The 25,388-nt window shown below is 38.7% G+C and overlaps 3 protein-coding genes across 7 annotated transcripts in view; 1 reads left to right on the top strand and 2 right to left on the bottom strand.

Moving 5' to 3' along the window:
* Positions 1-712: 712 nt before the first annotated feature.
* ZBTB6 (zinc finger and BTB domain containing 6) lies at positions 713-20,501 on the bottom strand. Of its 5 annotated transcripts, XM_027615169.2 has the most exons (3): positions 20,438-20,501; positions 6,154-6,546; positions 713-4,773 (listed from the first exon to the last, which is right to left on the bottom strand). In XM_027615169.2, the coding sequence occupies exon 3, from the start codon at positions 4,762-4,764 to the stop codon at positions 3,493-3,495; it is 1,272 nt and encodes a 423-aa protein (XP_027470970.1). In that variant the 5' UTR covers positions 4,765-4,773; positions 6,154-6,546; positions 20,438-20,501; the 3' UTR covers positions 713-3,492. The 5 variants fall into 5 exon arrangements, with proteins under 5 accessions (XP_027470970.1, XP_027470973.1, XP_027470969.1 ...); XM_027615172.2 differs by lacking the exon at positions 6,154-6,546 and having other exon boundaries at positions 20,442-20,464; XM_027615168.2 differs by lacking the exons at positions 6,154-6,546; positions 20,438-20,501 and adding an exon at positions 10,256-10,673.
* ZBTB26 (zinc finger and BTB domain containing 26) lies at positions 10,405-20,083 on the bottom strand. Its single transcript, XM_027614698.1, has 5 exons — positions 19,993-20,083; positions 19,137-19,220; positions 12,480-12,492; positions 10,544-11,535; positions 10,405-10,427 (listed from the first exon to the last, which is right to left on the bottom strand). The coding sequence occupies exons 1-5, from the start codon at positions 20,081-20,083 to the stop codon at positions 10,405-10,407; spliced, it is 1,203 nt and encodes a 400-aa protein (XP_027470499.1).
* Positions 20,502-20,636: 135 nt separating the features above from the next.
* RABGAP1 (RAB GTPase activating protein 1) overlaps positions 20,637-25,388 on the top strand; it is a 156,864-nt gene continuing 152,112 nt past the window's right edge. Inside the window, exon 1 of the mRNA XM_027614632.2 lies at positions 20,637-20,849. The gene's annotated coding sequence lies outside the window, so the exon portion shown is untranslated. The remainder of the gene's footprint in view (positions 20,850-25,388) is intronic.

Genomic DNA, 25,388 nt, shown 5'->3' with positions numbered 1-25,388 from the left:
TTTTATATATGAAGAAACAGCCTGGTAAGAAATAAGGGAATAAGCATTTACGAAGTGCTTACCATGTGCCAGGTCCTGTGTTAGGTAATAAAAATTTCATTTCTACTATAGATTTTAGTTTTATTTCATTCATCAAAATAATCCTAAAAGGCAGATACTACGTACTCTGTTACTGAGAAACTGAAAAACACAGATTAAGAAAATGGCCATGAGTTGTAATTAAACTCAAGGCACTTTCCAATGTGAAACCAGATGTCCAACAAAGGCATGTATGAAAGCAAATCCACTATGAATTAAAAACCATATGAACAAGTAGTTTATAAACTGTAAAGACGTATATATATATATATACACACACAAATATATATGTATCTACTGGACAGTGTATATGACAGTCTGCTAAGATTTTTCAAAGGTGGCCTGACCATCACAGTTAAAATTACAATCCCAATTTCCATTCCCTGGCACTCCCTATCTGCATTTTATTTTCTCCAACTTTGTTTTCAAAATCTCATATACACTGATTTTACTTGTTTGCTGTTTTTCTCCTTCCACTAGAACACAAGTTTCATGAGAGCAGGGATTTTGGTCTGCATATCTAACTTCTAATACTACGTAAAGACTCAGTAAATACTTCTTGAATGAATGGTCAGAAGAAATAGTTTTCTTCTTTAAAATTCAGAGATGTAGACAAAACACAAAGTTCTCCATTCCCATCTCCAGTTTATTATTTTTTTTTACGTAAAGATATAGAATAGTTACATCCAAGGAAAAACAGCACGGGTTTTCTCTTATACCAAAGTAACAACTACCTTTCCAAGATCCTTTATACATAAATGCAGTAAATGAAGAGGCTGAACTCAAACATGTTGCATTTTTCCCCATCATATCAGAAACACAAACAACTAAAAGTGAATGTTTTAAATGAATAAATTCAACACTTTACTTTGCCATACCTGCATTTTTAAAAAGATTCCATTTTCCCAGAACTGTTTATATACATCATGCAAACAGAAACTGTCCCAGGAATGTTCTGAGATCACTCTGTGCTACTGGACAGGAATAAATAAAAATAAATAACAACCATCACTTGCACAGAACAACCCTTCCCCCCAAGCAAATATCTCAAAGTGCTTACAAAAAATGTCACAAGAATCTTACAAGGCACACATAAAACTTAAACAAAGTTCAACCATAATTTTTTTCAAACATCAAGGATAGTAGATACCAATTCCTAAAAAAACAGTTTATTACTATTCTTTTACCCTTCCCTCCCTTCACCATCCCTTCCCCACAAAATTTCATCCTAGGAAACAAAAATAAGGAAAGTACTTCAAGCACAAACTATTTCTGAAAGGGAAATGTTTTCATACCTGGAAGTGGCCAATCATAGGTCAAATGGGAAAGAAAATTAAATGCTGCACTATCATGTTCTCCAGTGGAAGAAAAACACTACTTTAGAAAAATTCTGTCTCCAAAGTAGCACTCAAATAGCAACATTCATAGAGACACAAAACTCTCCTCTCTTGCTTTCCTCTCTGTTCTTGGAAACTCAGGGAGATTTAAGTATAAAATCATTGAATTTTGGACCTGGAAATGATCTTACAAATTACCAAGTTCAAAGTTACTGTTTTACACATGAATTTAAGAAAAATTGATAGAGAGGTGACCTGTCCAATGTCACTAACAAGTGACATGGGGAGGGAGGGGGTTATGAAGTTGGTTTTCTTATCAAAGATGAGAGGTGGATTCCTTAAAGTGTCTCCCAGAGTTAAAATTCTATGGAGAATATGTTTTTCACAAAAGTATCACAAAAAGGATATTTAACATTTATAACTATCAACATGTGATCAATCACAAAATTCTTACAAATGGTACAAAGTATATTACATTTTAAAATGTCGAAGGGCTTCAGAACCTAAGTATAACAGAAATTCTACATAAAGCTGAGGTGAGTAGAGGAGGAATAGAACTTGAAAGTGAGATGCATCCAGTCAGCCTTCTTTAACTAAAAGTAGTTCCTGCATTTTAGAGTATGATTTGCCCTGCAATAGATTTTAATCTTTGCTTTGACAACAAAAAGTTTTGTGTTATTTGTACACAGGGATAGCAGAGAGCAAGGGCTCATAACACAAACAGAATTACTCTCACTAAAATAACCATACAGTCATGGTTTTGCTTTTGGCACATTTCTGGAAATACAGAATAAAACTCTAGGGATGGTTAGGGTTTTTGTCAACATGTGGTAAATGAAAATTGCTTAATGTAAATGAAAAAAGTTAATAATTAAGAAAACACTAATAGCCAACCATATTTAAACTGTTCATCTAGTGGCAGCAAGATAGTATTTATTGCCAATTCAAAGTAAAAAAGGGAATGAACTACTGATACACACAACAACGTGGATGAATCCAATGGCATTCTGTGTGGTGAAAAAAATCATCTCACAAGGGAACATACTACAAGATTCCACTCACGTCATTCCAAAAAAGGCAAAATTATAGCAATAGCAACTGTTGCCAGGATTTAAAGATAGGTGGAGGAGCTGATTATAAAGGGGCATCATAAGGGTGTTTTTAGGGATGATGGAATGTTCTGTATCCTGATTGCAGTGGTGGTTGAACAAATCTACATGTGTTAAAATTCATGAAAATGTAGACCAAAAATAAAGGTCAGTTTTAGTATATGTTAATTAAAAAATAAAAATGAAGTAAATTTTAAAAAGGAAACAGTAGAGTATCTTTGGTAAAGTTGGTATTTCTAAAAGAAATTTTCAGAGCTTCATGCCAGTGGTATAATTTCACTGGTCAAAAAATTATTAAATACAACTGCATGAAATAAAATCAAGAAACTTGGGCTTGATTAATCATTTCTAAAATATGTATACTAAAAAAATCATGGAACCATTATTTTAAGGAATATTAGCCCATGTACAAGGAAATTCTACTACTCCCAAGTGAATTTGAAATGTGTTCCCTTATAGTTTAAAACAAGTACCTTGGTGCTTAGCTTTAGAAGTCAACCGCAGTTTGTTTAAAAAAAAAAAATCACTAGTCCTACAAAGCATAATGGATTACAGCATGTTTTTAAGTCTATTTTCTCTTCCTGTTATCCTAATTCATTAAAATTATTATGTGGTTGGGATTTTACATTTACATTATTTATCTAGAGAGTCAAAATCAGAATCTAGAAATACTGCTGGATCCTCTGTCACTAGAATCAAGAATATTTAAGAGAGGAACATTATTTCTCTAGATATACCACTGGGACTTACATATACTATATGAGATAAGGCAGCATCCCATTAGCTTTATCATGTCTCCCACACTTTGGAACTGTTAGTAGAAGTTCAGAAAGAATAACATGTGTAGGCAGACCAAAATTAAGACCCAAAGATGGGGGGGGGGATGCAATATAACAGATGCTGCATTTCTGTAGAAAAACTTGCCTAACAGAATTATATAAGGCTTACGTAGCAAGGTGTGGTTCTAATTATAGTAGATTTTGCCTTTTGAGATCATGCCTGGGTAGTTTTTCACTACTGCTTCTGCCATGGACAGAGGTTAAATGCTTTTTGAGGGCAGATTTGTGCTTGAAATCCATGTCACAACAATGGCATTTGTATGGGCGATCTCCACTGTGTATGTTCAAGTGGTCCTGAAGTGTGCTTTTAGCAGTAAATGTCTTCAAGCACACAGTACACTGAAAGGGCCGTATGCCCATGTGCCCTCGAATATGCCGGTTGAGATTTTTCTTTTGCGTAAATGTTTTCCCGCACTGTAAGCACAAGAACAGCTTATGCATCTTAAGGTGGCGCAGGTAGTTTTCAACATGAAGAAATCCTCGAGGACACCTGGGGCACTGGTGCCTCAGTGAATAAGCATCCTCCAGATTCTGAATCTCATTCACTGTACCATGATTTCCTTCAGTATTCTCACAAAATAAGCTCTGATCTTGGTTCCCAGGAACTTCTGCCACTCTGCTCTCAACCGTAGAATTGATCAGTGAATGCTGTGTTTCAGAGAAATACATGCTTGCTTTTGAAGAGGTACAAGGCTGTGAAAACTGCCCATTTTCTACACCAGCAGTACTAATAGATTCCACATGGAGGATACAAATTTCATTATCTTTAAAACCAATATCTACTGAAGACAGCTCTGGTGACTTCATTTCCTTTCTCTCTGATGTCAACTCTACTGTAGACTGTAAAACATTGCTTTCCTCTTCTTTTACATGAAAATCTATATTTATAGGACTATCTTCTGAAATTTCAATTATCTCACAGTCTTTATCTGAATTTTCTTCTTCATTCTTAACATCTGGATCAGAGGATTGACACAGGTCAGTATGTTGATTGTTATTTTTCATAGAAAGATCAATTTCCAGATACTTTGACAAAGCTTCTGTGCACTTTTCCACAATGTGAACCATCTGCAGGTAACTAGCAGCTGTCAAGTATTTCAAAAGCTCTTTCCTTTTAACTTCAAGTGCTCCAGTATAGCAAGAGAGCAACAGTTTTCTGCCAACTTCTGCACTCTGCAAGATGGTGATTCTGACATGTTTTGACTGTGTGAGTAAAAACTGATCTCTCATGAAAGTAGAGCAAGCAGCTAAAATCACCTTGTGCCCCTGGAACTCGGTGTCATTAATATAAATTGACACATCACAAAATAAATTCTGCTGTCTCAAGAGATTCATTTTCTGCAAGACTACATCTCCTTGCTGTTCAAACTGGAAGTGCAGGACATCGGATTCAGCAGCCATGGTCACAATCTACGCAAAATAAAACACAAACGTTGATGTAATAGGGAATGCTTTCCTACATTGTCATGGTAAAAACAAACAAAAAATCCCAAACCATAATTGGGTAAAAGAAAATTCAAATTCTAATCTAGGTGCAAAGACTGAACTCCTATGCCACCATCTCAAAACCGAGAAAATGAAAATGCATTTCTTTTTTACTTCATGTCCCGTTCTTCACTTATTACTTAGTACTTATTTAGTATTACTTAGTACTTATTATACTGAGTTGTACTTAATGGTTTCTGTTTTTCTCCTTGGCTAAATTTTATCTGTTCTGTGGTTCAAGATACTGTTAGTACCCGCTACTAAGGGTACTTAATATAGTTTCTCACATTAGAAACCTTAATGTAATCTCCAAGTTTCCTATTCTCCATCACTATTGCAGGTCCTCATTCTGTTCCCTTGGACTATTGCAAGGTCTTCCAACAGGTTTCCCATATTCCAACCTACCCTCCTAAGTGCCACCGGAACTAACATCTTTTAAAACTTTTTTAAAAAAGTTCTCTCGTCTACTTTAGTTTTTAAAATCTTTTTATTTATTTGAGAGGGAGAGAGCGAGCAAGAGCGCTAGCAAGAGTGAACACGAGTGGGAAGAGGGGGCGCAGGAAGAGGGAGAAGCTGACCTCCTGCTGAGCAGGGAGCCCAATGTAGGACTTGATCCCAGGACCCTGGGATCTTGACCTGAGCTGAAGGCAGACGCTTAAGCAACTGAGCCACCCAGGTGCCCCCCTCTTCTACTTTAAATCCTCCATTGCTTTCCTCTACCTCCAGGACAGCCTACCCTTCTTAGCAAATACAAGATTCCTCATTATTTGGTCCTAACCATCTTTAAGGCTTTATCTTTGTATCCTCTATTCTCTTTTTCATCAAAGCTCCTTCGACATTGAGATTTTCACCATTGCCCAGACAAGAAGACCGGAATACACTTTTGCACGTTACATTAAAACTGCAGTTCCTCTTTCCAGCTAGTGATTTGGCCCCTTTCAGACCCAAATCAATTTAAGACTGCTGTGACTCCTCCTCCTGTCTCCCCAACAAAGAGTTGGGTTGCTCCCAGAGCACCACGAAAAGGTGCCTGGTTCATCTGAGTTTCTGCAGCGAGCACAGGGGCAGGCACAAGAGCAGGCACAGCGGAGGGAACATCTGTTGAACTGAGCGGGACCCAAAGTGGCCTGGAAGATCCTGCAACTCAACCACACATGGGTCCTCCCGAGTAAGCCTCCCATAGGCCCTGTCGGCCAGGTGGTTGCAGCACCAGTGTAGCCTCCCAGTCCGCGCCTAGGGGCCCTCTACCTCCTCCTCCTCCTCTTCCGGCTTCCCCACCTGCCCGTCTCCAACGCGCTCACTCACCGACTCAGAGAGCCAGAACCCAGCTTTCCGCAGCAGCGGCGGCCCAGGCCGGAAGGTGGACTTAGCCTGGGAGGAAACACATCCGGTGTCAACTAGCTTTACTCCTCACTGGGGTGCGCTTGGCGTCCCGGAAGGACATCCTGAGACATTCTCCCTTCCTCACAACCCCCGCTCCTGGGATGGCAGAGAGGCACCCGTATTCCGGCAAATCCCATCTCTCCTGCCCCAGTTTCGGCGCGCAAGCCGTTCCCCTTCGTGAGTTCTCCCCAGCGTCCGTATCGCAGTCGGGTTGTGAGGCTGAGGTACAGCGCGTCCATCGGAATACCCTGCAACGGGACCACTGGGAGGCCCTCATGGGTTGTTACGGGCCGGGTTCTCTCCTCACTGGGCCATCTACAATTTAAAAGGTGGCAGAGGAAAGGAGACTGCCATAAGGATCGGCATTCGAGATTGCCTAGCTAATGACCATCAGGATCTGGTCCCTACCTCTGGATCTCATTTCACCCATCTGTCGCGTGTGACCGTCCACCTCCCCCCTCCCCCCACCCGCCAGTTCTAGGCAAACCCAGGCCTATCTAAACTCTTGGGGCTGCCTCTTCCCACGTGCCCTAGCTCTCCTCCCACTTATCCTTCAAAATCTCGTTCATAAATCATGTCATCCCTGAAGCCATTCTGAATTGCCCTTGAATTAGTTGGCTCCCACTTGGGAGCCTGTAAGCCCTTTGGCTGCCTTTATTATTGCAATTATCATACCTGTATTGAAATCTGTGACCCATCTGGGCGGAGGTATTTAGGACAGTGATTTATGATCTTTGCATTACCGAAGTCTAGCACTGAGTAGACATCAAGTTTTGCTAAATGAAGGAATGTCTGAACCAGGTCTTAAAAGCAGTAGCTCTACCCCCTCAGTAACTGACCCTACTAACAATTTCTAGTTAACCTTATTTGCTTCAGAAGCCATGCTCAGAATGCCTGATTAATAAGTGTTTAAACAATAGCAGTGAAGAAAGCTTTCCTTATTCAAATTTAGGCAATTGAAAAGGAAAGCAGGAGGGAGAGAGAAAAGAAACCACTGACACCAGAGATTTAATTGTCACACTTTTATTAAGGAAACTTCCCCATAATAAGTGAAGAGGTAGTTCATAGTATGTCTAACATACAACAGATTTAGAACAGCTATTCACCAGCTGAAATAAAACATTCTGGTTTGTTTAGGACAATATTTTAGAAGTGGTGACACTGGTCACCCTCCATTTATAGATCTTCTAATAAACGAAAACAAAAACACATCTGATTTACCTCAGAGCCACTTCAGTTTGGAGTTTGTCTTTAAAATTAAATAATAAATAAATAATGGTGACATGGTAATTTTTTAAAAACCAAACTATGGTAAAGAGAGTCCTTTTTAGTTATCCTGGGGATCCATAAAATACAAATGCAGAATGACTAAGGTTTTAAAAAAATTTACTCCTCTTTAAGAATATGACTAGTTTTGAAAGTCATCTTCCCTTATAAAATGTAGTTGATATGAGTTAACTTGACCACTTTGCAATACAACCTAAGAAACATGTACAAAGGAGAAAAGTCAAGTCCCACCAAATTAAGAAAATGTCTCACAGAAACAGAACACCTCTCCAGCCAAGAAATGGAGGAGACTGTAAATCACTTCAGTGGTTTGCAGTTGGAAAAGGTGGGAACTGGAAGTTTTACTGATAAAAAACCATCAAGATACTGATTTTAAGTGATTAAGTGATTAAAGGAAGCAAGGCATTTTCTTTATTATTCCTAGTTAAAATCACCTTATCTAAGACTACAATAGACCATATAAGCTCTGTGAGGGCAGGGACTTCAGCAATCTTACCTTGGTATCCTCAGTATCTAGCATAGTGCCTGGCAACAAAGGTGCCCAATAATTGAGTAGCTTCTCAACTACTGAATGAACCCAGAAAGTCTCCAACCAAAGAGGCCAATCTTATTTGAACCCACGCCTTTTAGTCTTCAAACCAGTAACAAAAACAGGACATGAATGTAAGCAAAGGAAGCACTCCAACTTGAAATTTCCCTATGATGAAATGATGTTCAGAGAAGCATTGGTTAACATATTAATGTCTCACTGTTGCATAGAACTGGTACTCTTTGGCTGGATAATATAAAAATCAGAATGCTAGGTAGCATTATTAGACCATAAAAATGAGTGACTTTAGGCATAAGATACCTATTAGTCTTATCACTCAATTTTATTCTCATTGTAAGTGTTTTAACATAAGGTAGAAATTATAACTCCAATTAGATTCACATGTCAATGCATCAAATTATAACAACTCTAAGAATTCCCTGTGACTACTCAAGTTAAACTTCAGTTTTGGTTTATCTGTACATGCATTCTCATAGCTCAAAAATAAAACAAAATCCTGATGGAAACACTGCTTTCAGACAAAAATCAGTTTCACATTTGGATCCTTCTCACACTATTCTTACTCGTCCTTTCCCTCCCTGACCACCACCTAGCAAGTCAGTCACTTGCTTGAGAAGAATGTAATATTCATTCTAACCAAAAAATAATTAATTGACAAAAACACATCCTTCCTGTGATGTTTTGTTTGCAAAATCCGGCTGTCTCAAAAAGCCAACAGGGATTCCCAAAAGTGAAGCACAAACTGGGAGCTTTTTGTTAATATACTTTTGATCATGTACTAAATCTTTTTAAGCCAAGAGATAGTGAGAAATAAGAAGACATTAGCTCATTCTTAGTCACTTCTCTACTTTGGCCAAGGCCACCTCTTTGAGCTTTGGATACCCCAACTTAAAAAAAAAAGAGGTGGAGTAGATGATCTCTTAAGATTCTCTAAGGACTCTAAGACTCCTATTACCTAAATTTAACTCATGAGTCAAAAGCTACTAAGACTCAAAATTTTATCACTTAACTCTAACATGTGCTTTAGAAAAAACGATTGTGTTTTTTCCATATTGGAAGATCAATTTTGTATTAGTGATCTATCAAACATGGCAAGATGGGACTGTGTACCTTTATAGGAATATCTGAATGCAAAAGCCTGATTGCTCCTCTGTGATCCACCTTTTTTCATCCATTTTAGAAACTAGAGTACAGGAAGAAATGAGAATTCAGAGATTACATTACACCAGACAAAACTCTGAAGGCCAAACTCACCTTTCTGATGGCTAGCCTCTAAAACAAAGTCCAGAGACGGACTCCCAGATAGCCCCTTTTTAGAGAGACCATTATACTTTAGCACATTTTAAGTGTGCCTGGAGCAATCCTGACTTAAAAACATCCACAAGAAGTTACACATTAATTATAAGCATTTGGCTTCTTTTTGGGAAGAACTCCTGTGTAAGTGCTATTGTACAATTGTACTTCTATCCTTTGTTAATTATGTTCCTCATGCTGATCCATGTTGCCGAAAAGATTGTACTCTGGTCCATGTGAACTACTCAGTGACATGAAGTTGGGCCATAATACTGTTGAAGAGTACAGAACCCAAAATACTTCATACCAGCTCCAAGACAAGTACAAATGGTAGGAGGCAGATTCATTATCAGTAGGCAATTAACAATAGGCAACCAGAAGTTCTAGCACATATTCAGGCCAAGAGCAGTATCACCTTATATCTCAGCCTATTTTTTGCCAAAGAAAAATACTATTCACTTCCCTTAGCATAGCATCTATTAGTGGACTGTAGGTGATGTTATTAACTTATTGGTACCTTCAGAATGTGCCCAGTGAAAAGCCTAAAATAGTTTCAGTCTAAGAAAAAGTCAATTGTTAGGTAGACAAATGGAATACTCCTTGGAAAAGGAAAACAGACATCACGAGATAAATAATTCAAAACACAAAATGGAAGAGGGCAAAAGGAAGGCAAGACCACTCCAAGTGGTAAGTTGCCTGGTCTGTTAGTGCTTTGACTCACCCCTACAACCTGCACAGAGGCTTTGGAGAAGTCAAACTAGCAAAATCACTCCTAAAAAGACTCGAGACTATTGCCACGTTTTCAGTCCATTCTAAGTTGAGAGCATAAAGCCCCTACTCAATTCACACAAGTACTATCATTTCTTAAGTTCAAGACAGCTTGGGCCAGTTTACCTGCATCCAGGACCTGTGTTGCATCAGGCTGTGGCTGACACCCTTTAGAGTCTGTGACTGTTGTACATGCAAAAGAATCAAAATCCACTGTGAGGTCTTGCACATTTCTTTCATTGGCATTATCAAAGCTGTTTTTGCCATGCAGCTGTTTAAGATGTTTCCTCAAAACTGGCTTATGTGCAAAAACCATGTCACAATAGTTACACTTATGGGGCTTATCTCCACTGTGAAGGTTAAGATGATCCTGTAAGGAACACTTCTGAGAAAAGGTTTTCCCACAGATCTTACACTGGAAAGGTTTAATGCCGGCATGCACACGCATGTGTCGATGAAGGTTGCCTTTCTGAGTAAAAGTCTTGCCGCAGAGTAGACACATAAAGAGTTTGTGCATTTTTAAATGGTTGGCGTAGTTCTCCAGGTGACGAAACACCCTGGTACACTTTGGGCACTGGTGATGCCACTGTAAGCCTTTGTCTACACCTCGAATATTAGGCCCAAAGACATCTTTTGAGGCCATGATGATATTATCACTGCCTGCGTAAGAGAGGGCATAATTGTGGAGATGGTTTTGTTCTATTTCACTTACTCTGTTTTCCACAGTTGAATTTATCAGGGAATGCTGGGGCTCTGATGAATGTAAAGCAGTGGGTTCAGAAGAAATAAACTGGTTCTGATCTTTTTTACTTCTAACCTCGGATACATCCCCAATAGATTCTACCTTAACAATCTGAATATCACTGTCCTCCATATCCATACTGTCTTCAGATGGATGAATACAAGGTGAATCCTGCTTTGGGGAGCCTCTGGCATCTCCCTGCTGTTCTTTTGACTGGGGAGAAGCACTCTGCGGTTCACATCCCTCTTTACTATCCATTGGTTGTTTTGGCTTTATAAACTTCCACAAGGCCTGTGTGCACCGTTCTACAATGTGGCTCATCTGAAGAAAACTTGCAGCAGTCAAATAATTGACCAGTTCCATCTCAGGGAATTCCAGCACACCACTATAACAGGATAAGAGCAATTGTCTCCCCACTTCGGAACTCTGCAATATGGAGATTTTCACCTCTCTGGAATCATTCAGTAAAAACTGGTCTCTTAGGAAGGGGGAACCTGCAGCAAACACAATTTTATGCCCCTGTACCTCAATATCATCTATGAGAACTGTAACATCACAAAATTTATTCTCTTCTCTTAATTTGTTCATTTTTTGTAACATTGAATCTCCATAATTTTCAAACTTGAAGTGAAGGAGATCTGATCTTTCAGACATTTTGGCAGACCTAAAGAACAGAAATGTAAAAAGGATGAATTTAAGAAAATTCAAACAATTAAGATACCTGGATTTTTCCTTCCAAAAACAATTTGTGTTGTCATATCTCTTCGTATGTATCCAAATGAAATTTTCCTTGAAAGAGGAAGCTAGTGTAACAGCTTTCAAAGGCTGTGAAAAATTATTCCACATCAAATGTCAATTGCACCTAAGGAGTAGACTTGTATCAGTGTAAATAGTTTGGCATCCATTCAACTTTTTAAGATACTTAATACAAGAATAGTGCTTGAGCTACTTTAAAAACATTTTTTCGCTTCTCAAATGAGAATTCTATCAGGTTTCAAAAACAAACTAAAAACATCCCAACAAATAATAAAGTAACTATTTTCTTTAACATGATACTGTGAACCTGCTTCTTCAAAGACAAAATGTTTTCCTTTGCTTTCTATTTTAAAGAACTGCAGTGACCTTGCTTGCCCCATTCCTGGGTAAATCCTCTTCTATTTAAACTGATGTGCATTTATTCATACAAGCATTTCTGCAATAAACTGAAAGTAATAGACTTAAAGGCACAATGTTCAGACAGTGTCAAAGGCACAGGTCTTTATCCTGTGCAGTTTGGACAGATCTAAACTCTCAAGCAACATTTCTTGATATAGAAAGTAAATATTTTATATAGAAAAAACAGATGAGGCACTTGGTGGGAATCTGAGTAGGAATAAAGTCAATCAAATTAATAGCTTATAGATTCTGTTCTTTCTTTTTATTCCTGTTTACCCATCATTACTCATCAACTGGACCACTAGAACAGGATCATGAATGTTTCTTGGGTTCCAGCTTCTAGTCCAACTTCTACACCAAATGTCAACTTTCAAAAAAACTTGATGTGATTATATCCAACCCCCGCCTAAAATCCTTCTGTGACTTCCCACTGTCTCCTGGATGAAGACTAACCTTTGAGGATAAACTAATGAAATAAACCAAATAATAATTAAGGTAAACATTGGCATAACCCATTCAACCATGGAGAAGGTGTATGCCAAACTCTTTCCCTATCTGTCCCTTTATATAGCAATTCCTTTGGAGAAAGTTCCTATGTTCTGATTCTATACTCTGTAAATGATTTTCTGATAATTTGTCTTCCCATGTTTCTCTCTAAAGGGAAGGATGAATTACCTATGTGAACATAATTCCAGTCCACCAGTCATTATAAAAATAATAAACTGGCACTCTGTTTATATACCAGTCTTCTGGAAGATCAGTAGGTATATCAACTCTACCCTTGAAAAACAGCTCTACAATCTCAGTGCATCATTAAATTCAACTTGAACTTTGTGCATTTATCAACTCCATAGTTGAGAATCACAAGAGACAATCAGCTGTAATTGGCGACATGTAGATCCTGAAGCCCAATCTTTATAATTTATCTTTTATAACAGTGACTGACCAAGGCTCATAGAACACCAGTTCCTTAAGAAGAGTTCAGGTCTTACTCATACTGCTCAGTGCCTGGTGCATGACAGCACTCTATTGACTCCAGGCCTTAGTACAGTTAATTAATTCTCTTTCTTTTTTCTTTCTTTCTTTCTTTCTTCCTTCCTTCCTTCTAAGTAATCTCTACACTGGATGTGGGGCTCAAACTCATGACCCCAAGACTAAGAGTGGGATGCTTTATCAACTGAGCTATCAAAATTCATCACTCCTTTATTTATTGAGATGCCCCTATCAACCTCTTAGACTAGAACAGTTGTCTCTACTGGACCCATAGCATAGCACTTCCAACATAACATTCAAAATATTTTAAGTACTTGTTCCTTCCCCTCCAAACTGCAAGCTTCATGGCATTTGAGGTAAACATCTCCATCTCACTCAATGAGGCTAATGCTGGGAACCTGCAACTTCTAGGGCAAAACACTTTTTCCTTTTCCTTCAAATTCTACTTCCTACAGCCACATTACTGGCCAGACCCTCTTCTGTTCAAACTGGTCTGTCTTCCCATCACCTAATATTGTGCTAAACACACAGCAGGTGCTCAGTTTGTTTGTTGAACCTATAGAATTTGTTTGACAGTGGAAGGAAGGAAGACCTGCTGTTAGGAAGATCAGCTCAGAGTCTGTAAAAGCATTATGGGTGTAAGGCCATGAGAGTCTAGAAAGGAATGAAAATGGGAATAAGGAGCAAGAAAAAATAACAAAAGATATTTTAAGAACTTGGTGATTGACTAGATACAGAGAATGACCAAAAAAAAAAAAAAAAAAGGAATGTGTAAAGGTCCCAAACTTAAGAGTGAAATGTCATTGGAAGAAAGGTGAAACATAGGAGGGAGAAATGGCATGGTTTATTAACAAAAATAGACATACAGAAATTATAAGCTTTTCCTTTTCCTTTTCCTTTGTATAAGCCTTTCCTTTCCCTTTCCTTTGTATAAGCTTTTTCCTTTCCTTTTCCTTTGTATGCATCCTGAATGTATAGGTAATGAATAATCACAATAAAATGAGAAAGGAAGGATATAGAGAAGCAAATGCAGCATCAGAGAAAAGATGGTGAATATCAAATAAAAAGGAAAAATCTAGGAGATACAAGAAACATATCAATAAAGAAAGCAGCAAAATTATATTATCACTGGTTAGTTTCAGCAATTTCAGTGGCCTCATACATTCATTCTGGAAAGTGAATACCCCAATTTATAACCAGAAGTTATAAAAATGACTGTTGTTTCAAGTGGCCAAACAAAAGGGGCATTCTTTTTTAGAGTTCAGCTTGTCCTCAGTCTACCCTCAGGTTAGTATTTTCCTATACACACCCAAAAATGATCATTAATTCCTTTCATCTATAGGACGATAATACTCAGAGTGCTTTAGACAAACTATCCTTAGGAATAATTGTTCCCTGAAGCTCTAAAGATGAGGAGCTGGAGTACTTCCTACCAATCAGTCTCAAGAAACTTAACAGTGAGAGCAGCCCAATAGGTAGGTACCCCAGGAAAGTGCCTGCTTTGATTTCTCTGCTATAGTCCAAGAATGTGAGGAAAATTTGTTCTGTTTACTTTAAGAAGTTTTACCTAATATATGTCAGTGTACTCTATTGGCTGTCTTTGATAAACTCTTATTTCTGGACCACACAGTTTATCCCTTTAATTGATTCCTGCAACCAGTTTCTCTTTTCAATACAATATTAGTTATCCTAGGACAAGGACCAAGTGTTACTTTATACACAGCTCATTCAACAAAAACTAGCAGAATAATTAACTCTTCAATGTCCCCTATGAAATTATTATTGTTCTATGATAGAGAGGCCCTCGTTTGAGTGTCCTGGGGAAAATCCCTTTCTAGCGTTTGTTACCAAAACAGTTTTGACAATGTAAAACCAAATTTTAAACAATTTTTTTTTTTACTTTTAAAAATGTCAAAGTGAAAAAGAATAATTGTGTTTCTTATAAATTGGTTTAATGATAAGAGAAAGGATAGCTAATCTTTATTGAATCCTTGCTATGTCCCAGGTATAGTGCTAAGTGCTTTACCTAAATTGACCCACCTAATCCTCAAAATCCTTAGGCGGTAGGTATTATTAGCATCTCCATTTTGCATATGAGGAAACTCAATCTTGGCGGATATAAGTAACTTGCTCAACTTATGAGAGGTAGAAAGTATTAAGTGTTAGAGGTGCAACTTGAGCCCAAGCTACGTGATGCCAAAGTCCATGTATGAAACAGTAAGACTAGGTGAAGTTTTACCTGATAATAATGTTAACTGTGTAACTGTTCAGACTCCCTTCCTCATATCCATTCAGCTGTACATTTAATATTTTAATACTTTTGTGTATTCAGTTATGCTTCAATAAAAGGTTTTTTAAAACAAAGAGTACGATGTAAAGCCAAATTTGTGTCCAGTCTAGAGGACTTTAACAGTAAGCCTTTTATGTACTAGTCTTATTCTTTTTTTTTTTTAAGATTTTATTTATTTGACAGAGAGAGACACAGCGAGAGAGGGAACACAAGCAGGGGGAGTGGGAGAGGGAGAAGCAGGCTTCCCGCTGAGCAGGGAGCCCGATGCGGGGCTCGATCCCAGGACCCTGGGATCATGACCTGAGCCTAAGGCAGACGCCTAACGACTGAGCCACCCAGGCGCCCCTGTACTAGTCATATTCTTGATTGCATTTTATTCCCTTATCCTTGTTTTACCTTTCTCACCTATTTTTTTAAATTTTTTATTGTTACGTTAATCACCACACATTACATCATTAGTTTTTGATGTAGTGTTCCATGATTCATTGTTTGTGCATAACACCCAGTGCTCCACGCAGAATGTGCCCTCTTTAATACCCATCACCAGGCTAACCCATCCCCCCATCCCCCTCCCCTCTAGAACCCTCAGTTTGTTTTTCAGAGTCCATTGTCTCTCATGGTTCGTCTCCCACACCTATTTTAACTTTATGTTTTTTCCATCTTTTGTGTATTTATATTTGTATACTAAATCTGAATGCCATTGCAAGTAACTGTAATTAACTTAAAAATATAGCAGCAGTTATTTGTAAGTTTCATAAAAATAACACATAATTCTAGATTATAGAAGAGCTTTGAGTAACTGAAAGAAAGTAAAGAACTTATCAGGTAGAATAGAGACTTGGTCACCACATTCTGTTGATTCTTTCCTCAGAATGACTTCCAAATTCTCTCTCTTTATTCTATCATTGCCATGGTTCAGGCCCTTATCTATTACCTAGGCGACTGCAATTAAATCTGCATACTGCCAAGTTTCTATTAGCAAGTTTTTTTTAAAAAGATTTTATTTATTTATTTGAGAGAGAGTGAGCTCGAGAGAGCAAGAGCGAGCATGCAGGGGGAGGGAGAGGGAGAAGCAGGCTCCCTGCTGAGCAGGGAGCCAGATGCAGGACTCTATCCCAAGAACCTGGGATCATGACCTGAGCTACCCAGGCACCCCTATTAGCAAGCTTTGAATGACCTATTTCTCAAACATCAATGTAATAGGAATATTCTCACTGAAGATCACTTTCTCTTTGTTATATTTATACAGTTCTTTCATAATTATCTCTGTAACAAATGTGCCAACTGATCTGAAAATTTCCCCTTGTTCAAACAGGAGTAACCAAAAAGGATCAGTGGATATTCTAAGTCGGACAATGTTTACTGCTATGCTACAGGCAGTGAGAAAATACCCAAGTTTCTTATTTCAAATACCTCTAATTACTTATAAGGAAAATCTTTCTATTCCACATAATAAACTCCCAAGCTATACGTCAGTCTATTTTGTCATCTACCTCATAAAAGTACCCTTATCTTTCAACTTAGCACTCATAACTACCTGGAAATCTTTCTTTGTTTCTCATTAACATCATACTCCATTTTTCAAAAAGGTTGCATTACACCACAACCTTTCTCTCTATAAACCTCAATCTTTTTCTTCATTTGGGTAACTTTCATGACACAACATTCTCCAAGTTATCAATCTTTTGTTTTGTTTTTACTTTTAACTATAAGTAATATACACAGAAATATATCCTTCCTGGAAAGTTTTTCAACATTATAGATACTGTAAAAGTCTCCTTTCCCAACCATCTTCCACTTACTACTGAGTTTAACTTTGGTCCTTTTTGACTCTCCTTCCCTCCATTTGAAAAACAATACTTCTATATGCCTAGCCCCAGAAGATATAAGACTATGTTTCTTACACATAAACTGTACATATTGTTTGGCAACTTTCTTTTTTCACGTATTGTTTTTGACAGCTATATATGTTGAATAGAGATCTAGTCCATTCTTTTTAAACTGTTGTACAGAAATGGCCAAGTTGCTTAACTACTGGCCTCAGCTTTCCACCATTCTTTTGCTTGTTTGCTCTTCAAGGTCCAATAAATTGTGTAAAGGTAAATATATCCTTCAAAGCTTAGTCCTTGATTTTTTGCTGTTTTTTCAAGGCTTACTTCCTCTCAGAAAGCCCATCTCGTTTCTCCATGTTTTATTTACATGCTCTATTTTTTTTTTTTTAAATCCCTAAATCTCCATCCTTATGGCCAACCTTAGCCAAACTTAACTTTACCTCAAGTTACTCAACAATACCTGCCCTAGGCTACTATTCTATTGCTTGAAATGTGTGATGTCTAAACTCCTGCACCGTCTAAAACTCAGTAAGTCAAAAATAAAAATTAATGGTGAATGGCTCTAAGAACAGTGGACATGAAGGCAAGGATACCTGTAGTATGCTATTACTCTAGCAGATCAAGATGGAAATAATGAGGGCCTGAATACTGACAACAATTATATGGATAGAGAGAGGAAAACAGATTTGAGAGATATTTCAAAGAACTGATGGACTTGGTGACCAAGGTGGGGTTCAAGAAAGGATAGTTTGAGATGACTCCAAGACCTTTGATTTGAATGACTGGATTAATTTGACACAGTGTCACTCAGTAAGCTAGGGAATATTGGAGGGGATGATCATGGGTCTGGTTTTAAAATGTTTAGTCAGAGACTCTTACATGACGTGAAGCGGAAGATTTATTAGCTAGTTGGATATGAGTCTGAAGCTGAAGAGGAGACCTGATTATAGATAATAAGTGATAGATGAAAGCATGGCATAAATTGACCTAATTGTGAAAGAAATTGACCTAAAGTGGCATTGATTGGAAGAGGATATAAGACAGAGAGAAATAAAAAACAAATATGTAATATAAACATACATCCATTACTTACCTTCTCAATTAGGTTCTCCTTCCAAGCCTCTCCATTTTCTATCAATGAACCTATCTTTGCTTAAAATTTTCCCACACCTTTCACTCCCATATTCAGTCACTGCTTAGTGCAGTGGATAAAACTATGGATTCTGGAGCCATATTTCCTAGGATGAAAACTCTGCTCAACCACTTACTAGCTGTGTGACCCTGGGCAAGTTACTTAACCCCTTCTGTCAAATAGTAATATTACTTCATAGCGTTGTTATGGGAAATTAAAAATTAAATTAATGTTTAAAAGAGCTTAGAGCAGTGTCTGGAATGTGCTTGATAAGCATGTTAGGTGAAAAAACAAATAAAGCCTGTCAATTTTCTTCATGAAACACTTCACATGTGGCCTTTTCTCATTCTCATTTAACATCAAACCAGTTGAGGTCTCCATTATTTCATAAATTGTGACCTCATCACTCTACCAAAATTGCTTTTGAAAAGGTCTCTAATGATCTCTCTCTTTTTTTAAAAGTCATCGCTATGCCCAACATGGGGCTTGAACTCATGACCCCCAGATCAAGAGCTGCATGCTCTCCTGACTGAGCCAGCCAGGTGCCCCACTAATTATCTCTTACTACAGGAAATGCAATCTTTTTTCCCCCCCTCTCATTCCCCAAATGCTCTGCATGAATTGTCCCAGTGGACCCTCCTCAAAATTCCCTTCTCTTGATTCTGGGTCTTCTTGGTTGCTGGAACCCTGTACTTTTATACATATCCCCTACCTCTGTTTTTGCTATCCCACGAATTCATTCCCCTTTCTGCTTCATAAATGCAACCATTCCCCCCAAATATTCCCATCTTTCTCAATACTTCCTTCCTGATGCCAAATATTACTACAGCTTCTACTTCTATGCCAGTGACTCGAACTTTTACCTCTAGCCACAGCACTGAGGTTAAGCTGCAGATTTGCATTTCCAACTCTATACTGGACAGTCTTATGTGGCTGTTCCATTATACCTTTAATTACACATGTCCAAAAAAATAAATTTGTAATCTACAAGGTTACGGTTTTATAGCTGATAATAGCATCAACATTCTCCAAATGCCAAAGGCCTAAAACCTCGGAATCAGCTTTGCTATCTTTCTCTCTCAACATCCAATTTATTAGAGTTTTCACACCATTCACTCCAGCATACTTCCCTTCTTTCCAGTAACACTGTCATAATTCCATTTTAGGCCTTCATTAACTTTCACTAGGCTGATTCCATTACTCCTTCAAAAGAATTTCCAGTAAGAGTACGCAGACATTAGTTGAAGAGTCCATAATCAGCTTATAGACATTTCTTTTCTATAGGCTGACTTCTAGAACAACATGGCTGTGCAAATCTGACTGTATAAGTCTCCCGCTTAAAACTCTTTTAAAACTACCCATCTCCTTTAGGATTAAACCTTCCACTATCTGGACCTCAGCCTACTTTCCCAGCCTTGTATCTCATCCTACGCACAAGAGCCCCCTATTTCCTCCTCTTCACACACAAGTTACGCTCAGTCATTCCTTCAGAGCCTTGCAAACTCTTCCTTCTGCCTGAAAAGCTCCTCTCCACTTCATCCTCTCCAAGAAGTATAATTCAGACCTCACTTTCTTTCTTCAGCCTTCCTAGCAACTGCCCGTTGGGCAGTTCACACATATATGACTGATATACAAATCGCAGGAGCAATTATTTGTTTATATCTGGCTCCCAAACTTGACCCTGGAAAACTGGAAGGGTATCTTAAGAAGCCCCAGTACCTGGCATAGCGCCAGTAATAGAAAAGGTGCTGCAGCCACTGGCCGATTTAGGGGAAACCCCGGCAAAAGGGTAACCTCGGTCAGCACGCATAGTGAGCCTAGCGGGCCGGCACTGGGGCCGGCACTGAGGCCTTGCCAGGGCCTCAGCTCTGGCACTTCCTACAAGATGCCAGAGTCAGGCGTCCAAGCCAACTGCCAGGCCCTCGGCTGGGGTCCCGGGAGGAGGTCCCTGGGGCATAGTTAGGCTCCCCACTCCAGACGCAGGGAAGGGAAAGGGGCGGGGCACAGCGTGGGCCGGACCAAGGGTTCCTTAAGTCCCACCGGGCCTAGGCCAGCTCCTCGCCCCCATCCCAGAGCAGGTCCCGGCCAATCCAGGGCCCCAAGGGGGCTCCCTCTTGAGAGACCCCGTACCCCTGCCCGGCGCTCCGGCCGCCTCCGCACTTACAGACCCGGGGGAAGGCCACCGTCAGGATCCGGCACCGCCAGGAGCTCCGGCCCCTCGGGGCTCCGGGAAGGGGGAGGGGCAGGGAACCCGAGCCAAAGGGGGACCCAACGGAACCGGAAGGGCAGCCCTCGCCGGACAAAACAACTTCCAGGTTCCTTGGTCCTCTCCACCAATCGGAGGAGTCGGAGGGTGACGGGGCTCGGAGAGGGACATTGCGCGCGGAGGAAAGGGTGCAGAGTATCCGAGAGGCCTGCGGCGAACTCGTCGCCGGCGACTCGAAGGTGTGGTGGTTCCTTCGCGTCCCGGGCTCAGGCTCTGCGCGCTTCGCCCGTTTGCAGCGGCTCCTCTGGAGCTGGGCCTCCGCCGCCTGCTGCCGCGTGGGCTTGAAGGGTGCCTCCGCACTTGAGCCTTGGTAAGACTCTCCCGCCCAGGGATGTGGACTCGCGGAGCTGGGGCCCTGAAAGCAGAAGGTGGTTTACTCCCCTCGCTTTTGGATGTTGGTGTTTCCCAGAGATCTCTTTCATTCCCGTGGCTTCCGTTACCTACAGCGTGCTGACCATTCAGAAATCACTCTTGCCAGCCGAGACAGGTTTCTTGAGCTCCAGGGCCAGCTGCACAGAAGACATCTCCAATTGGTTGTCCCAATCTTAATGTACCTTTTAATTATCTCAAGTTCATATGCAGACCTGTTTCTTATGGTCTGTAGTCCTTGTGTTGGTAAACGGCATCATCCACGCAGTCCTGCCGACCAGAAAACTTATCATCGTTCTAGAATCCTTTTCCTTCTCCTTGCCAATTCAGTTGCTCGCTGGGCTCTCCTTTTTTTCTTGGGGGAAAGGGGTATTATTGTGGTCAAACACAGTATAATTTTAATCATTTGTAAGTGTAAAGTTCGGTGGCATTAAGTACGTTCACAGTGTTGTGTGATAGTCACCACAGCTGTACCCAACTTCATATTCTTTTTATTTGGATATCGTTTTTCCAGCACCGGTTCTAGAAAAAACTGTCCTTTACCCTTTGAATGGTCTTGACACTTTCGACCATATATGTGACGGTTTATTTCTGGGCTCTCTGTCTTATCACATTTGAGGAAGTGTGAGTACTCCAACTTTATGCTTTTTTTTTTTAAGATTTTATTTATTTATTGGAGAGAGAGAATGGTAGAGAGAGAGCATGAGAGGGAGGAGGGTCAGAGGGAGAAGCAGACTCTCTGCTGAGCAGGGAGCCCGATGCGGGACTCGATCCCGGAACTCCAGGATCATGACCCGAGCCGAAGGCAGTCGCTTAACCAACTGAGCCACCCAGGTGCCCCAACTTTATGCTTTTTCAAGGTTGTTTTGGCCCTTTGAAACTCCATATAAATTTGAGGATGACCTTTTACATTTCTGAGAAAAAAGGATGTTGTAATTTTGATATTGTGTTGAATCTGTAGACCACTTTGGGTGGCATTGCTATTTTAACAAGTTTAAGTTTTCCTACTTGTGAATACAGAATGTCTTTCCATGTACTTAGGTGTTCATTAATTTCAGCAATGTTTTCAAGCTTTCGGGGTATTCTTTTTGATAATATTGTAAATGGAATTGCTTTCTTCCTTTTCATATTCATTGCTGGTGTGTAGAAACAGCTGATTTTTGTGTGTTGGTGTTATACCCAGTAACATCGCTGAATTTTTGTTTTGTTTTTGCTTTAGTAGCTTTCTTGTGGGTTCTTTGAGGTTTTCTCTCCATATAATTCATGCTGTCTGTGAATAGAGATAGTTTTACCTCTTCCTCTCCACAATTTGCCTTTATTTCTCTTTCTTATCTAATAGTTCTGGCTAGAATTTCGGGTACAGTGTTTAATAGCAGCAGTGAAAGGAGACATCTTTGACTTGTTCCTGATCTTAGAGGGGTAGCTGAATTATTGAGTATGGTGTTCAGTGTGGGTTTTTAACAAATACCTTTATCGTGTTGAGAAATTTTCCCTCTTTAACTAGTTTTCTGAGAGATTTTATTATGAAAAGCATTATGGTCTGTCACATGTCTTTTCTGCATCCATTGAGACGATCGTGTTTTTTTTCTCCTTGTTTTATTAATGTGATATATTACATTGATTGATTTTATGTTGAACCACACTGCATTCCTGCAATAAATCCCACTTGGACATGGCAAATAATCCTTTTAATATGTTGTTGGATTTGATTGTCTTAAATGTTGTTGAGGATTTTAGCATCTATATTCATAGGAGATATCAGCCTGTAACTTACTTATGATGACTTTATCTGGCTTTGGTATCAGGATGATGAAGGTCTCATAGAATGAGTTAGGAAATATTTCCTCTTTAATTTTTTTGGAAGAATTTGAGGAGGATTGGTGTTATTCATTAAATGTTTTGTACATTTCTCTAGTGGTCATCTGGAACAGGACTATTCTTTGTTGGGAGTTTTTTGATTATTCAATCTCTTTACTTGTTATATTTGTGTTGAGATTTTCTTCTGAATCAGTTTAATTTATGTTTCAAGGAATTTGTTTCTTTTCTAAGTTACTTAATTTGTTGGCATACAGTTGTTCATAGCATTCTTTTATAATCCTTTTATTTCTGGAATGTCAGAAGTAATACCCACTTTCATTTCTGATTTTAGTTATTTGCATAAAGATCTGTTGATTTTGTTGTTCTTTTCAAAGAAACAATTTTTGGTTTCATTGATTTCTCTCTTTTTCTGTTCTCTAATTTATCTCCACTCTCATCTGTTTTCTTTCTTTCCCTCTGCTAGTTTTGGGTTTATTTTCTAGTTTTTCTTGTTTTGTAAGGTGTAAAGTTAGGGTATTATTTTGAGATCTTTCTTCTTTTTTAACGTAGCCATTTTCAACTATAAATTTTCCTCTGATCAGTGCCTTCATTGCATTCTATCAGTTTTGGTATGTTGTGTCATCATTTTCATTCATTTCTAACATATATTCTAATTTCCCTTTTGATTTCTTCTTTGACCCATTGGTTGTTAAAGAGCATGTTATGTAATTTACATGTATTTGTGTTACTGATTTCTAACTTCATTCCATTGTGGTTGGAGTAGATACTTTGTATGATACCTGTCTTTTAAAATCTATTGAGGCTTGTTTTGTGGCCTAATTATATGGCCTGTCGTGGAGAATGTCCCATGTGAATGTAAGAATAATGTGTATTCTGCTGTTGTTGGGTGGACTGTTCTGTACATATCTGTTAGGTTTAGTTGTTTTCTCAGAATGTTCAAGTCCTCCGTTTCCTAACTTATCTCCTATCTGGTTGTTCTATTCATTATTGAAAGTGGAGTATTGAAGTTTCCAATTATTGTAGAACTGTTTATTCTTCCCTTTAATTCTGGTCATTTTTGCTTCATATATTTTGAGGGTCTCTTACTAGGTATGTTAATGTTTATAATTTTTATATAATCTTGCTTTATTGAAACTTTTATTAATAAAGTGTCCTTCTTTGTCTCTTGTAACCTTTTTTTTGGATTTAAAGTCTATTTTGTATGGCGTTTTTATAACCACCCCAGCTCTCTTTGGTTACTATTTGCACGGAATTTTTTTTTTTTTTTTAAAGTAAGCTCTAGGCCCAACATGGGACTCAAACTTATGACCCTGAGATAAAGAGTTGCATGCTCTACCGACTAAAGCCAGCCAGGGAGTCCCTGGAATATCTTTTTAAAAATTCTTTCACTTTTAACCTATTTATATCTTTGGATCTAAAGTGAGTCTTTCCTAGACTATAGATGGTTGGATCTTTTTTTTTTTGAAATCCATTCTGCTCATCTCTGTCTTTGACTGAAGAGTTTACACCATTTACATTTAAAGTAATTACTGCTAAGGATGGAATTATTTCTGCCATTTTGCTATTTCTTTTCTGTAGGCCTTTGTGCCTTTCATTTCTTTTATTACTGTCCTTTTCTGTGTTTTTTTTTTTTTAGTGAAAAGTTTTAATTCACCTCTTATTTCCTTTTGTGAATATTCTATAGGTATTTTCTTTGTGGTTGTCATGGGAATTTAATACCAAAGAGTTATAGCAATCTAACTGAATTGATACCAACTTTAATAGCATACAAAACCTCTCCTGTATAGCTCTTCCCTTTCTTTCTGTTATTGATGTTACAGATTATATCTTTTATACACTCTGTGCCCAATAACATAGATTAATATTCTAATGCACTTTTCTCTTAAATCATATAGGAAATAAAAAGTGGAGTTACAAACTGGAAGTATAATAATACTTACTTTTAAATTCCCCACATATTTATCTTTACTAGAGATCTTTATTTCTTCATATGGCTTCAAATTACTGTTGAGCATCCTTTCATTTCAACCTGAAGGATTGCCTATAGCACTTCTGATTGCCAGGTTTAGTGGTAAACTCCTTAGCTTTTTTAAAATCAGAGATTATTTTAATTTTCCCTCACTTTTGAAGGACAGTTTTGCCAGATACAGAATTCTTTGTCAACAGTTTTTTTTTTTCTTCCAGCACACTGATAATATTAACCTACTGCTTTCTGGCCTCCAAGGTTTGAGATGAGAAATTGGCTGATAATCTTATTGAGGATCCCTTGTATGTGAAGAATCACTTCTCTTTTGCTGCTTTCAAGAGTCTCTCTTTTCTTTGGCTTTCTACAGTTTGAATCTTCTTTTATTTTTTTTTTTTGAGATTTATTCACTTATCTTAGAGAAAGAGGTGCAGGAAGGGATGGAAAGAGGGAGAGAGAGAATCTCAAGCAGATTATGTGCTGAGCATGGAGCCCTATGCAAGGCTCAATCCCAGGATCCTGAAATCATGACCTGAGCAGAAATTGAGAGTCAGGTACTTAACCGACTGAGCCACCCAGGCACCTCTGATTATTCTTTCTCCCCTTTCTCTCTTCTTCTGGAACTCCCACAGTAGTATGTTGTTTCTCTTGATAGTGTCCCACAGATCCCTTAGACTCCATTCACTGTTCACATTTCTT

This window comes from Zalophus californianus, chromosome 13 (genome assembly GCF_009762305.2).
Source record: "Zalophus californianus isolate mZalCal1 chromosome 13, mZalCal1.pri.v2, whole genome shotgun sequence".
Taxonomy (NCBI): Eukaryota; Metazoa; Chordata; class Mammalia; order Carnivora; family Otariidae; genus Zalophus; species Zalophus californianus.
Note: the sequence above shows the minus strand (reverse complement) of the source record. Positions and strands in the feature narration are given on the sequence as shown.